Below are 13,960 nucleotides of genomic sequence, written 5' to 3'. Positions count from 1 at the left end.
TCTCATTTGATCCTGGGAGATAGTTGACGTTATTATCCCCATTTTACAGATGGGGAAAAGAGGGGAAATGATTTGCCCAGGGTCACACAGCTAGTAAGTGTCTGAGGGTGAATTGCAACTAATTTTCCTGACTCCAGGCCCAGCCTGTAGAGTAGACGATTATTATCATTATTATACCCACTGTACCACCTTTTGTTGTCCAACTCTTTGTCACCCCATTTGGGGTTTTCTTAGCAGATGCTGGAGTGGTTTGCCATTTCCTTTTCCAGATGAGGAAATGGCAGCAAACAGGGTTAAGTGACTTGCCCAGGGTCCAAAGACTGGAAAGTATCTGAGGCTGAATTTGAACTCAGGTCTTCCCCATGCCATGCCCAGCACCATATCCATCGTACGGCCTTGCTGCCTCTAAATAAGTAAATGGCTCTCTGCACACTTTTATCAGTCCACCCTTCTTTCCCATTTTTCCTTCTCTCTCTGGGTCCTTCAGTATCCAGCTATTTGGTTTCAGTCTCTCCATTGCCAGCGATCTCCAGGGGTGGAATATTAAGTAGTGCCTCCTCCCACCCCCAGGCCCAGAGTCTTCTCCCCCTGAAATGCCCTTTGTGCGGAGGCCTCCAGTGGAGTGATGTTGTCTGATGGCCCAGGAGAGAGCTGCCCAAGGCTTTGTGGCAGGGAGACCCTGGCCAGCCGCAGCCACGTTATATGATGAGGCAGCAGATTTGAGCAGAGGAACCCCAGAGGCCAACCAGCCAAACCCCAACCTGCTACAGAAGAAAAAAGGGAGGCCCCGAGAGGAGAAAGCCCATGTTTGAGGCCACCAGGTACATTTCCAAGCCAAGGATTAAAAACAAACAAGGGAGCAGCTGGGTGGCTCAGTGGATGGAGAGTCAGGCCTAGAGATGGGAGGTCCTGGGTTCAAATTTGGCCTCAGCCACTTCCCAGCTGTGTGACCCTGGGCAAGTCACTTGACCCCCATTGCCTAGCCCTGGCCACTCTTCTGCCTTGGAGCCAATACACAGTATTGACTCCAAGACGGAAGGTCAGGGTTTAAATAAAAAAAAAAAAGATTTATTTTTTTTTTTTACAGATGAGGCTACAAAGAGGTTGTGACTTGCCCAAGGTCACACAACCCATAACCTAGGGGTTTTGGTTTTTATGAGGTTTTCCTCCCCTGCACCCCAGTTTCCAAGGTAGCTAGGTGGCCCAGTGGATGGTGCTCTGGGCCTAGCATCAAGAAGACCAGAGTTCAAATGTTACTTCAGGAGCTTATTATAACCCTGGGCAAGTCACTTAAGCCTCCATCTAGCTCAGTTTCCTCATCTGTAAAATGGGGATAATAACACCTACCTCCCAGGTGGATGCTCCATCAATATTCCTTATTCATGGCTTTGAACCAGGTTTTCAGACATCTCACCACAAGCCAGGCCTTTTAGGAATGATCCTGGCCAATCTCTAAATGAGGGTTTGTCCAGCTTCTGGAGCTCCTGGTAGAAAGCTGGGCATTAAAAAAGGCTCTTCCAGAATGAGCCTGTGGTGGGTGAGAACACGTGTTTTTCTGGCTATGTGACTTGGGCTTTGGTTTTTATAGTTTATTTGTAATGTATTCTGTTACAAAGATGAATCATATGGAAATAGGATTTGCATGATAACAAATGTAGAAGTGGCAGTGGAATTGCTTGTCAGCTCCTGGAGTGGGGAGGGAAGAGGGGAAGGAAGGAGACAACACGAATCACGTAACTGGAAAACTACGGTGGAAATTTGTTATTAGAATAAAATAAAGATGAAAAAAATATTTTAATAAAAAAGAAATCATGGGTGTGTATGGCTTAATGAATGGAGGTGACATTAAGGAAAATACGTGCCCATCGGATTTGCCGCTGGCCTGGGAAGGTTTTTCCACAGGGTTTATAGCCGAAGCTTCTTGGGGTCTCCTGTGAAAAGCAGGCAAAGCAAAGGTGGGGGGTGGGGGAGCCCCGGGCCTGGAGTCAGCAACACTCCTCTTCCCAAATTCACATCTGGCCTCAGACACGGCAAAGACATTGGAGTGGTTTGCCATTTCCTTCTCTGGCTCGTTTGACAGATGTGGAAACGGGATCACACAGCTAGTAAGTGTCACTCAGCCCCATGGGCCTCCGGTTCCTCATGTGTCAGATGAGCTGGAGAAGGAAATGGCAGATGGCACCAAATCCTGGGTCTCTCTTACCACAAGGCTCCCGTCTAACTGGGAGCTCCCCAGTGGCAGGGACCTCGCCCAGTGGAAATGAGCACGGCTTTGGCACTGAGGCCTGGGCCCCTGGCTCTCTGCGTGCCACTTAACCCTCCTTTTAGGCCTTCCACAGCATCTTAAGGGCTAGTACAACAGCTCACCTATGGAGCTCTTTCTCCAGCCCTGGCGTTACCCTCTGGGATCACACGGAAAGGACTCTGGCTCTGGCCGGCTCCTCATCTTTCTCCAGAATCTCAACATTTCCCTCCTGGCCCACTAGCTGCTCCTCTCACAGGAGGGCGGCTCACCTAGCTGTAAACTCCTAGAGGGCCAAGACTTTCACTTCTCTGCCTAGCGCCAGGCCTAAAAAATTGTAGTCAATATTCATTGATTTGCTTCATTTGCACAGTAAAATGAAGGGTTTGGACAGATCAGAGGTTCTTCTTACCATTTCCTTACCCTGAACTCCTTTGGCAGTTTGGGGAAGCCTACGGACCCATTCTTAGAATAATGTTCTTAAATGCATGAAATAATTGCCTAGGATCACAAAAGAATTACATTGGAGTAATTACCAAAATGTTTTTTAAAAAGCAAGTTCAGGGACCTTGGGTTGAAAGCTCCTGCTTTAAGCAGACCTTTTCCCTGAAAATAAACTCTTGTTACCAAGGAGACAAGGGCAGCTAGGTGTTAAAGGAATTCGTTTTAATGGGGGGGGCAGAGAAAAAGACGCCCCCCCCCAAGTATTTCCATGGAGGAATGGAGGGATTCTCCTGCCCACTCTAGTTAATAACAAACTCTCTTTCCTGGATTTTCAAGTCTCATAAATTGCGCGGTAGGGCGTGGTGGGCTAGCAGCGAGGAAAGATGAAGAGGGCATTACAGTGAAAGGGGAAAAAAGGATTACAGGCTTCTGGCTCTAGGCAGAGGGTGAGGAACTGGAAAAGCTGGGGGTGGATCTCGGGAGAGGGGACAAGGGGGAAAGCGCTGAGCAGGCCTGGAGGCTGAGCCAAGGCCTTAGGGTGGGCAGATGACTGAGCCCCGGTGTGCCGGGCAGGGAAAGAGCCGCTCGCGGCCAGCACCACGCACACACATGCATACCCAGGCTACCATTTTCGCACACAACCACCCCGTGCACAGCTGAAACGGGCAGCCCCAGCTGTGCACGGGCGCACAGTCACGCGGGCGCGCACGCGCACGCGCCCTGGACCAGACAAACACAGCTGCCTCATGGAGCTCCGGCCCGCGCCCCCGAGCCTTTGCTCTTCTAGTTCTCTTGGGCTTGAACGAGTGATTGAACAGATATTCTGGAAAGGACTTAAAGGGCCCCCCCACCCCCAGAGGGAGGCCAGATTCTGGCGCCGAGGGCCGCATCTTGGGGGCAGTGCGTGAGTGAAGTTCGCAGAAGCCGAATCCCAGACGCCCAGGGCGGGGCCGGGCCTGGACGGGGATGCCAGATTTGGTCGGGCAGAAACTCTCAGGGGTTAAAAAGTAGAGGGTATGTGAGTAGCGCCTCGGGACGGGGCTGCAGGCCCGACGGAGGGGGTTCGGTCGAGCCCAAGGCCGTCCTCCAGGCTCACTCTGGCCTCCAGCCGCGGCGTGACCGTGACCATGGCCGTGACGCCTCCTCTCCTTCCCCTGCAGGCTCCGCCCCGGGGCCCGGGGGAGGGTCGCTCAGCTTCGCTCCCCAAGGGAATCTCGGGATGCTCTCCAGGCCCTTACGTCCTCCAGAAGCCACCTTCGCCCCAGTCCTTCCCCCAACAGGCGGCTGTTTTCTTGAATTTGGGCACCACCCCGGGACACCCAGACACCTCCCTGCCCTCCCTCACCTCTTCCGAGGCGGACTGTAGCCCGCAGGCTGCCCCTCACCCCCAGCAACCCGTCTCCAGAAGTGCCACCCATCCCCCTTCTGCAGCAGCGCAGGCTTGGGAGCCAGTCCTGGCACCACCGGCTGGGCAGCAGGGGGAGGGGGCAGTGTCGTGGCTGGCGCTAGGCAGTGTCCAAGCCGAAGGCCCCAGCCCTTCAGCCCCCGCCTTAGTCCCCGTTCCCCGGGGGAGGGCACCTCTCCGAAGCTGAAAGTTTCCTTTATTTTCATACTTAAGAATCTTGGGGGGAGAACCTGAGTGTCAATCCCAAGGGCAGAGGGCAATCGGGACCAAGGACTAGCCGGGCGCCCCCCCCACCCCCTGGACAGATTAGCTGTGTATAGGGCTCCTCAGGGAGTCTCCTACACCAGCTCGAATCCATTTCTTCCGGATAGAATAGACGCCCAGGCGGCTGCCTCAACTTGCCTGAGCTAAGGTACCTCAGGGAGGGCCAGGGTTGGGGGTGGGGAGGGGAAGGAAGTCAGGTGGCCCGAGGGAGTGGGGGAGGGGGCTCAGTGGGAAAGTGGGCGGGAGAAATGCAGCGATGGCGAAGTGGTGGTGGTGGTGGGGGGGTCCCGATTGGTGCGCACCCAGAATCACCAAGGGGCTCCAGGGAAACGGAGGCATTTATCCCCTCCAGGAGGGGAAGGGGCCATCCAGGCCTGGAGGTATTCTATACCAGCACCCACTGGTAGAGGAAATACTGATTGGGCATGGAATTCCAGAACTATGGAAAGCCCCTCAGAGCCAGTGACACCGTCATTTTACAGGTGAAAAGACTGAGGCCCAGGGGAAGGAAAGGACTTACCCAGAGTCACACAACTAGTTAGTGCCATAGCTCATGGACTGAAGAATATTAAAGGGCAGAAAGGACCCCCAAGAGCCCCTAGTCTGACCCTCTCATTTGACAGGTGAGTCCGGGCCCTCCCTGCTTCCCCAGGGCAGCTCGGGTGCACAGTGGGAGCCTGGGGGGCTAGGGATGAGGAGGTACTTTCCTCCCCCCTCTGCTCTGTCTCCTTAGGCGGTGGCAGCAGTGGTGGTGGGCAGCAGCAGCAGCAGCCCCGGCAGTGGCCAGGGGCCAGTCACCTCTTCTGCCTTCGGAACTGTCGGTAGATCCACTGAACCACAAAAGGCCACAGGAGGAGGAGGAGGAGTGTGGGGGTAGAGAGCTCCAAGGCCCAGGGCCCCTGCTGGGGCTGGGGGCTCTACAGGAAGGAAGGAAGGAGAAAGATGGGGGTGAGGACCAGGCCCAAAACACCCCCAGCCCTAGCCCAGCCCCCACCCTCCCAGGCTCCTGAAGAAGATGGAGGCAGCCAGCGGGGAAGGACAGGCCATTGGCCATTGGGGAGGTCGTGCTTTTGCCCCAATCTCGCTCTTCTTTAAATCTGACTTCACAGAAAGGGGTGGTGGTGGCATTAAAGGGGCCAGAATTAAATTCCAGGCTCATTTGCTACCCCCACCCCCTTATACATAAACTAAGCTGGAGAGGCGTGGGGGAGCCGAGGGGGGCACGGGAAGGTCAGGAGAGAATGGGTGCTGCCATCCGGCCCAGGGACTTCTCAGGGGACTCTTTGCCACCCCATTTGGTTGGCCATTTCATCCTCCAGCTCCTTTGATAGACGAGGAAAATGAGGCCAACAGGGAGGCCTCATGTTCAGGGTGATGTGACTTGCCCAGGATCACCTAGCTAGGGGCTGTCTGAGGCTGGACTGGAATTCAGGTCTTGGCATGCATTCTCTCTGCTGTCAGCTTACTGTCCCCTTGAGGGATAGAAAGGGGGAGCTTTACAGTGAAGGGAGAAAGCCCCCCCACCCCCCAAGGCAGATCGAGATTCCAGGGAAGAGGCAATCTGGGCCCAGGGCGATGTTTTCACATATGTCCTTTCCTAGCAAGCCTCAGCCTGGACCTCTGCCCTAGACTCAGCCCTTTCCAATTCTGCCCATCCCATAAAGCCCAGTTCCAGGACCACCTCCTCCAGGAATCCTTCCCTGATCTCCCAATCTTCACCTTGGACTTCTTCTGCACCCATGCACATGGAATGCACCACTGTTATCCTAGTATGGGTCACCATATGCTAAAGCCCTCAATGCATGAAAAAAATGGCTTGCCCATTGCTTGAACAGCCAGACTCCATACGGAGAGGTGTAGGCACACTCCCCAGCGACTGAACTATGAACTGTGGGGCCAGAGCAAGGTTTAAAGACTTTGCTAAATTTCAGAGCAAGGGCTTGCTTACCCTGGACTCCAGAAACTTGTTTTTTAAAAACATTTTGATAATTGTTCCACTGTAATTTGGTTTCCTTTGCAATCCTAGGTACTTTATTTTGTGCATTTAAAAACATTCTTCTGAGAAGGGGTCTGTAGGCTTCACCATGATGCCCCCCCCCCCAAAAAAATTTAAGAACCCTTATTTTCAAGAGATCAGAATTTATACTGATAGTGACAGATACAAATCTTTTCAGGGAAGCAGGGCAGTGAGGAGGCACCAGGGATAGCATGCTGGTCTTGGCACTGGGAGAACGTAAATTCAAATCCAGCCTCAGATGCTTACAAGCTGGGTGACCTTGGGCAAAAAGTCACTTCACCCTGTTTGCCTCAGTTTCCTCATCTGTCAAATGAGCCAGAGAAGGAAACAACAAACCTTTCCAGTGTCTTTGCCAAGAAAACCCCAAATGGGGTCATGAAGAGTGGGACAGGCCCAAAATGAGTGAAAACACAGAAGTTGTAGGCTTGTCACCTCCTACAAGACTGCAGAGATGGGAAATGAGGGGCCCAAAGTCACACAGCTAATGAGTGGCAGAGCCAGAGACTGAAGTCTATAAGCTCCTTGAGGGTGAGCATGCTACATTCCCAGACATTCCTATCTTCCACAGTACCCATGAGCCATGCAGTTTTGCAATCGTCGGGCACTTAATAAAATATTTCTTGACTTGAACAGAATTAAAATATGAGCTAGAGAAACTGGAAAAATGGATCTACTGGGGCAGGATGGTGGCCTGAAGCAGACAAAGACCTGCTTTGCTCCCCTGTCCACATTGCTGGGAGCCACCTTTTCTTTTGAGGCAAACAGGGTTAAGTGACTTGCCCAGGGTCACATAGCTATTAAGTATTTGAAGCTGGATTTGAATTCCTGAAGATAAGCCCAAGGCCACAGCTCTATCCACAATCCCACTTAGTTGCTTCTTCGGTCAGTGTCTTAGAGAATGGCAGCAAACACCCTGGAGTCCCAAGCCCAGGAAAGAGGACAGACAGGATGGACTAGCTTTAGAAAGCCATGTCAAGGATTTCTAGGGCCTGCCCTGAGGTCCCAGTTACTGAAGGTTGTGAATCTTAAAAACTACTCACTATACCTTAGAAGATTTGGTGTAGCTATTCCCTTATTGTAACAATGGAGATACTTGGTCTAACAAGAATCAAGAATGTATTGGGAACTTTTAAAATTACTCCACCCTACTGAGACAGTGCCTTAGGGGAAGATAAAGTTGTAAACTCCAGATTGAACAATGAAGGTACTTAATTCATACCTTATAGTAAAGCTAGAACCTTAAGATAGATCCATTTTTAGATCTAATACAAAAAGGTGTTAAGTACCTGTAAAGGTTAAAAGTCAAGTAACTTACAAAAGGCAAGCTTAACAAAGAGTTATGAAGTACTCAAAAAATTTAATCTAACCAGAGAAGGTGAAAACCAAAGAAGGTGAAAACTAAGAATGGGCAATCGTGGAAAAAAGTGTCTACTGTGATTGGTAGATGTGAAAATTTAGGGGAGGTGACATACGAGAAAAATCTGTTTAAAAGGAGGCAAAGGAACAGTTCAGGGACAATTGAATTCAGTTTGGAGAGCAATTCAGTTTGGAGTGGAGGGATATTCTGAATTGGAGTTCAGGAGATTCAGTGGAAGACTGGAGCTTGCTTGGAGATAGGTCTTGTGGTAAGTAATAAGACTGACTTGCTCTCCCTTAGGCTAAGGTCTAGGCCATTTTGGCCTAGGCCTTTTTTCTACTGCTTGGCTCAGCCTGAGCCAGAGCAGTTTATATTATTCTCCCCCCCCTCTCTTTTTCTCTCCCTCTCCTTCCTTTAATTCCTTCTCTCATTATTAATTAAAATCTCCATAAATCCCCAGCTGACTTGGGTATTTTTCATATTTGGGAATTTCCCATGGTGACCACTTAGATTTTAAGTCAAAACACTAAAAATATCCTTACAGTTTTGGCATTTACAAGGTCCAAAGGTGATCACCAGGGGCAGGTAGTTGGTTGATAAGAGAGAAGTGTGGGTTCAAAGGAGCCTCAAATACTTCCTAGATGTGTGACTCTGGGCAAGTCACTTAACCCCTATTATCTATCCCTTACCACTCTTCTGCCTTGGAACTATCAACACAAAATCTAGAAACCCGAAACTTGTAGCATAGTAAGATCTGATGAACCCCAAAATTTTAGGACTAACTGATAAGCTGGAGACCCCAAAGCTTGTACTGGTTCCCTGTTCCCATGAGAATCCATCCTGAAGGGAATCTTAGGCTAGCAGTTTCAGACCGAATAATGGACCCCCAGGCAAAGAAAATCCCCATTAAGTGGGACTAAGCAAAAGCTGAGAGCCTTCATAGTGCAGTAGGCAACGTCTGTCTCATAAGCTAAGGTCCTGAGTTAAGCCTTCCAAGGGGACTGTGGTACAAGGAGAAAAGCTTTGCATCTACCATAATGAGCTAGGGGGGAGGTAGGGGAGACCCCAAGCGTCACTGCCACTCCTTAGATGCAACCATTTCCTATTAGAGGACTTCCAAGCCCCAAAATTGGGTAGAGTGGCTCTGTTAACAGGCAGTCAGAAGAGCTCAGGAAAGATGGAGAGAGGTGAGAGGGTGTGTGTATTTTGCTTCTGGAGGTCTGTCTTTTGGGGTGAAGGAATCATCCTCAGGGCAAGAGGGGCACGGCTTAGTGAGGGCACTAGCTGTTAGAGTTGGCCTTCTGGGCCAGGGGCCAATGCGAGGACCTCACCCTCCACTTGCCATCCGTCTCCCTCCCTCAGTATCAGTTCGAGCAGCCGGAGAGCAGAGGCTGTCAGAGGAGCTGCCTCTGGAAGCAGGGGAAGGGCTTGGTACTTCTGATGGTCCCCCCACTCCCTTTTTCAGCTCCCGGCTCCTGGCTCTCTTTCAGCACTGAGGGACTGGAAGGGAAAGGCTGAACCCTGTTGTTGGGATGCTCTGAACTACAAGGCTGGGAACAAGATCCTGGAGGGGCTAGAGGCCCCCACTGGCCCAAGCGAAGGTGCTAGAGAGGCTGCAGGGCCAGGACAGGAACCCCAATGTTGCTACAGTCTTCAATTCAGAGGGGGATAAGCTGGAATAGGGGAGACCTGCATTTGAATACTGCCTCAGACATAAGCTGTGTGACCATGGGCAAGTCATTAAATCTCTCAGCCTCAGTTTCCTCATCTGTAAAATGGGGATAACAGAATGCCTCTCCCAGGATTAGTGTGGGGATTGAAAGAGATCACATATATAAAGCAAACCTTGATGGGTTATAGAAATGCCTGCTGTTGCTCCTTGGGTAGCTGGGTGGTACAGTGAATAGGGTACTAGGCCTGGTATCAGGAGGACCTGAGTTCAAATCCAGCCTCAGATACTTTACTGGGTGACCTTGGACAAGTCCCTTAACCCTTTTTGTCTTGATTTCCTCATCTGCAATATAGAGAAGGAAACCACAAACCCCTCTAGTATTGTGGACAAAAAAGAAAAACATCAAATGGAGTCATGAGAGTCAGACGTGACTATTTGACTAAACAACAACAAAGCTTCTGCTGCTACAACTCCTCCTCCTCTTACTCCTCCAGCAATAGTAACAACAGCTACTGTTATCCTACCATTATTATCCTGAAAAAAAAAAGTTTCTGGGTTTCTAGTAAGATAAAACAAGGACTCAGGTAGAGAAGTGGAGAGAAGGGGGCCCCTTGTGGCCAGTGGTGTCCGGGGGAGGGGGCTCACCTTGGCAGGTCGGGGCAGGCTCTCTAAGCACCGTAACCTCCCCTGGACATCCTGCATGCTCTCCTGCAGGGCTTGCACTGTACTGGCCAGCCATGCTTCAAACTCCCGGGGACCCTGGGGAGTCCTCAACATTTCTGCACAAAGATAGGGATCGAGAAGACAGACTGTCCTCATCTGGTGGCATCCCCCTGGGCCAGCCCAGATTCCACACCTGGCAGGGTAGGTCAAACATGGGAGTAAACAAAGCCTCCCACATTCAACTGGCCCTTGCATCAGCAGAACAATCCATTTACTCATGCTATTTCCACACCACAGGGGCCAGGAAGGAGCTGGGGACTATTCCCCCTAATTGGCAAGCCTGAGGGACCAGAATGCCCAGGTAACTTTTCTAAGATTAGTCACCACCAGTTAGGGCCAGAGGAGAGAGGAGACCAGTACCAGGAGGGTTAAAAACTCCTGCCGGGGAGGGAATGGCTCCAACGGTTGTGCTGCGGTCCCCAGAGGGGGCACTCTGGGCGGCCGGACAGGGAAGGGCAGGGACTTTGGCCAGCCCCACCTCCTACCCCTTTCCCCAGTAGCTCTGAGAGTCAAGGGCAGCTGCTTCTGTGGCAGCCCTGGGCATGAGGCTGAGCTCCCCGTGCCCTGCCCTGCCCCCTCCAGATAAAACTGCCAGCCTTGGACTTTCACCCAACCCCACACCAGGGGGAGGACAGGCACAGGGATGCAGGAGAGAGAGAAGATCCCAGAGGGAAGGCAGGTGAGGGAGGCAGGGGACGAGTCACCTCGCTCTCTTGAAAGCAAGTGGTCACTGCTGACGTCGGGCTCTCCCACCAGGCTTTCCTTCAGCTCCTCTTGCAGCCACTCGCCCTGGAGGGGGACACCCCACAGGAGAAGCTAAGCCTCTATCACCTCCCTGATCCACCCCCTCCCCTGGAGAATGGGGAAGAAGCAGCATCTCACCTGCTCAGGCTCCAGCTGTTCCAGGGAGTCACAGAAAATCTCAGTGTCCAGGTCCATGGAGGCTCTCCCGTGGATGCTGGGAACCCTGGGTAGCTGTGCTCCTGGGAGGGGAGGGAGAAGGGCTGAGAGCAGGGGAGCCAAGGAGCCAGGTCAAGGGAGCAAGAGCCTGGGAAAAGAGCCTCCCCTTGTCCTATTTCCTGACCTCCTGCAGATGCGTCCTCCTTTCTAAGGCCTAGGGGCGTGCCCACCCTCAGCTTCTATCTTCTCCTCCTAGCACTTCTCCAGCTTGGGCTGAGGAAGGTGGGCCCTCACTGCCTCACCATCTGCCCGGATGATTCCTCCTGCCCAGGCCACCTAGGCTAGGGGTTCTGAACCAAGGGCCTAGGAACCCTTTAAAAAAATGTGGATAACTTTAATGTAATTGTTTCCCTTTATAATTCTATATATTTTGCTTTATATATTAAAAAAAAGCATTCTTCTGAGAAGGGGTCCAAGGCCTCGCTGGACTGCCAGAAGGATCTGTGGCATAAAAAAGGTTAAGAACCCAATAGGGGGAGCAGCATCTGTGCTTCCACCTGCTCTACCTTACTCACTTATTCTTGAAAAAAATTTTTTTTCCATTTTCTACCTCCATGCCATTTCGTGGTTATACCTCATGCTTGGAATGTTCTTCATCGTCTCTAAGTCTTGGACCTCCCCACCAACACCATCCTCATCTCCCTTAATGGCTCAAGGATCAAGTCCCACCTCCTTACAATCGGCCTGTCATAACTCCCTCAGTTAACTCCTCACAATGATTTGCTCTCTAGGTGTGTGTATGTTTATCTACGTATATGTTCTATAATAATTTATCTGTGTCTATATCTTTCTCCTTGGTAGATTCCAAGTTCTTTGAGGGCAAGAATTATTTCATTTTCATCTTTGTATCCCCAGTTCCTAGCACAGAGTAATAACTTTTATTGAATTAAATCCAATCTAGGGAGGCACTGACCTGAAGTCTGGGGGGCCGGCTCTTCAGGAGGTGGCAGGGGGTCAAAGGCCATTTTCATGTCCCCATTTGGTATCTTTTCCTTCCAAGCTGCAAGGGGAAGGAGGTGGAACATGCCACCTTTGTCAGTTCCTCAGTCTCTCCTCCCTTTCCCCACAATACAAACATATCTACTTATTTCCAGGCTGACTCCCTCAAAAGGCTGAAGGCAAGGAACAGAATAAGAACTATATCACCCCACTTTACCCCTGCCCCATGGCACTGATTTTAGGGTTTTTCTTTCATGTAGAATTGGAAAAACCATAGATTTTGAAGTTGGAGGACCTGAGTTCAAATCTACTCTACTATTTCTTATCCATGTGACCCTGAGCAAGTTATCTAACCTCCGGGGGCCTTGGTTTCTTAATATAAAAACCACAAATAGGGACAAGATGATTCCTAATAACTCTCTGGGGATCCCACAATTTCTCCTTTGGGCCAGCTAAACCTCTTCTCTCAGCCCATGACTTGCCAGCCCCAAGAAGAACTAAACATTTCATAACCTTTGCCTGACTTTGACTCTTCTGCAACCAGTGCTAGCCCTTTTTTGGGGAGTCTGACCTGTGAGTTTCTTCAAGAAGACCTCTGGGGGCTGAGGCATGTCAGGGATCATCTCGTACAAAGGTACAAAGTAGTTAAACATGCCATCATCCACCTCACTCAAAGGAACCGTGTCTATCACCTTAGGGGAAGAGAAAAAACATGGCAACTCAGCAGGAAATGTCAGCACCTGACTGTGTCCACCTGAGGCTCAGCCTTGGCTCCAGAACCACTGGGGAAGAAGTCAAGGGAGGCAGGCTTGGGACACCATGAGAGAATTAGAGGAAACAGTGTTGGCCAATAGGAGGGAAGATAAGAGCCACTGTGGGCTTGTACCAACGTCCAAATGACAGCTGCTAGTTCTAGGCAGAAGTGAATCTACACTTGGGGGGAAGCACAAAGGGGACTCTACCTTCTGGGCCACCACCTTCATCTCGGTGATATAAGCTGCCATTGCCTCCTTCTGGCTCATCCTGCCCAGTCTGTGCCAGGCATCCCTGGAAGGCAGAGTTCTGGTCACCAAAGGAGCCTGGATAGATGGACATTGCTCCCAGAGGGCAGGGACACGGAGCTGGGGCAGGGCTGGAGAGTGCTTACCATTTATAGCGCCCGATGGGGTCCCAGAAGCCGGGCCTGGGCATGTGACAGGGGCCCTGGGTGGCCTGCTTGTAGTAACTATAGAAACGCAACATCTCTTCATAGGATGGCCGATAAGAACCTGAGTGGTTGGGGTAGAGGGGAGAAAGGAAAAGCCTAGAACCTTCATCCCCCCAGCTTGGGGGGGGGGGTAGAGGGGAACTTTGAAGTGTTCAGAGAGAAAGAGAAAAGGGCCCAAGTCAGGCTGAATAACCCATTTACTGCCTAAATTGATGCTTCCTGGGGTGGGAGGTTTACCTATTGAAAAATCAGGTAGGTCATAGGGACCAGAAAGTTCCCTCCACACTCTTGGAAACTTGATTTTTTAAATATAATTTATTTCCTCCCCCAGTTACAGGCAAAAATAATTTTTAACAACAACAAAAAAAATTGGGGTTCCAAAAATTCTCCTTCCCTCCCTCCCTGAGAGGGTAATCAATCTGACATGGATTTGACCTGTGACCCCTGGAAACTTCGGCAGGCTTCGGGGAATGACTGGGGAAAAGGAGGGACCTCCAAACTGAAGCTTGGAATCATTGGGGGAAGGGAACACCACGGGGCAGGAGGGGGATGGCCTGGGGGATGTCACGGGCCTCACCATTCTTGGGTAGACTCTGGATGACACTAACGGCAGCATGGAATTGCTTCTGGTGGTCTGGCTCTGGTCTGTCCCTTTCTGTCCACATCCTCGGCTAGCCCTAGCCTTGGAAACGAAGAAGAGCTTGGGTGAGCGACAGAGAAGATCACTGTC

General features: G+C 51.1%; 1 protein-coding gene across 4 annotated transcripts; it reads right to left on the bottom strand.

The window, feature by feature from the left end:
* Window positions 1-4,270: 4,270 nt before the first annotated feature.
* On the bottom strand, window positions 4,271-13,901 carry ACBD4 (acyl-CoA binding domain containing 4). Of its 4 annotated transcripts, none has more exons than XM_007482472.3 (9): window positions 13,808-13,901; window positions 13,171-13,291; window positions 12,986-13,070; window positions 12,595-12,715; window positions 11,998-12,084; window positions 11,007-11,128; window positions 10,829-10,913; window positions 10,047-10,180; window positions 4,271-5,272 (listed from the first exon to the last, which is right to left on the bottom strand). In XM_007482472.3, exons 1-9 carry the CDS (start codon window positions 13,893-13,895, stop codon window positions 5,150-5,152), a joined length of 966 nt encoding a protein of 321 aa, XP_007482534.2. In that variant the 5' UTR covers window positions 13,896-13,901; the 3' UTR covers window positions 4,271-5,149. The 4 variants fall into 4 exon arrangements, with proteins under 4 accessions (XP_007482534.2, XP_056672960.1, XP_056672961.1 ...); XM_056816982.1 differs by having other exon boundaries at window positions 11,007-11,107; XM_056816983.1 differs by lacking the exon at window positions 4,271-5,272 and adding an exon at window positions 5,303-5,827.
* Between the last annotated feature and the right edge of the window lie 59 nt (window positions 13,902-13,960).

This window comes from Monodelphis domestica, chromosome 2 (assembly GCF_027887165.1).
Source record: "Monodelphis domestica isolate mMonDom1 chromosome 2, mMonDom1.pri, whole genome shotgun sequence".
Taxonomy (NCBI): domain Eukaryota; kingdom Metazoa; phylum Chordata; class Mammalia; order Didelphimorphia; family Didelphidae; genus Monodelphis; species Monodelphis domestica.
This window is presented reverse-complemented; position numbering and strand designations above follow the sequence as displayed.

Coding starts and splice junctions, on each gene's coding strand:
- ACBD4 (XM_007482472.3), bottom strand. CDS start 13,895: ATGTGGACAGAAAGGGACAGACCAGAGCCAGACCACCAGAAGCAATTC. Junction 13,292..13,807: donor CCAGAGTCTACCCAAGAATG/GTGAGGCCCGTG, acceptor CCAACCACTCAG/GTTCTTATCGGCCATCCTAT. Junction 10,181..10,828: donor CTTGCTTTCAAGAGAGCGAG/GTGACTCGTCCC, acceptor ATCTTTGTGCAG/AAATGTTGAGGACTCCCCAG.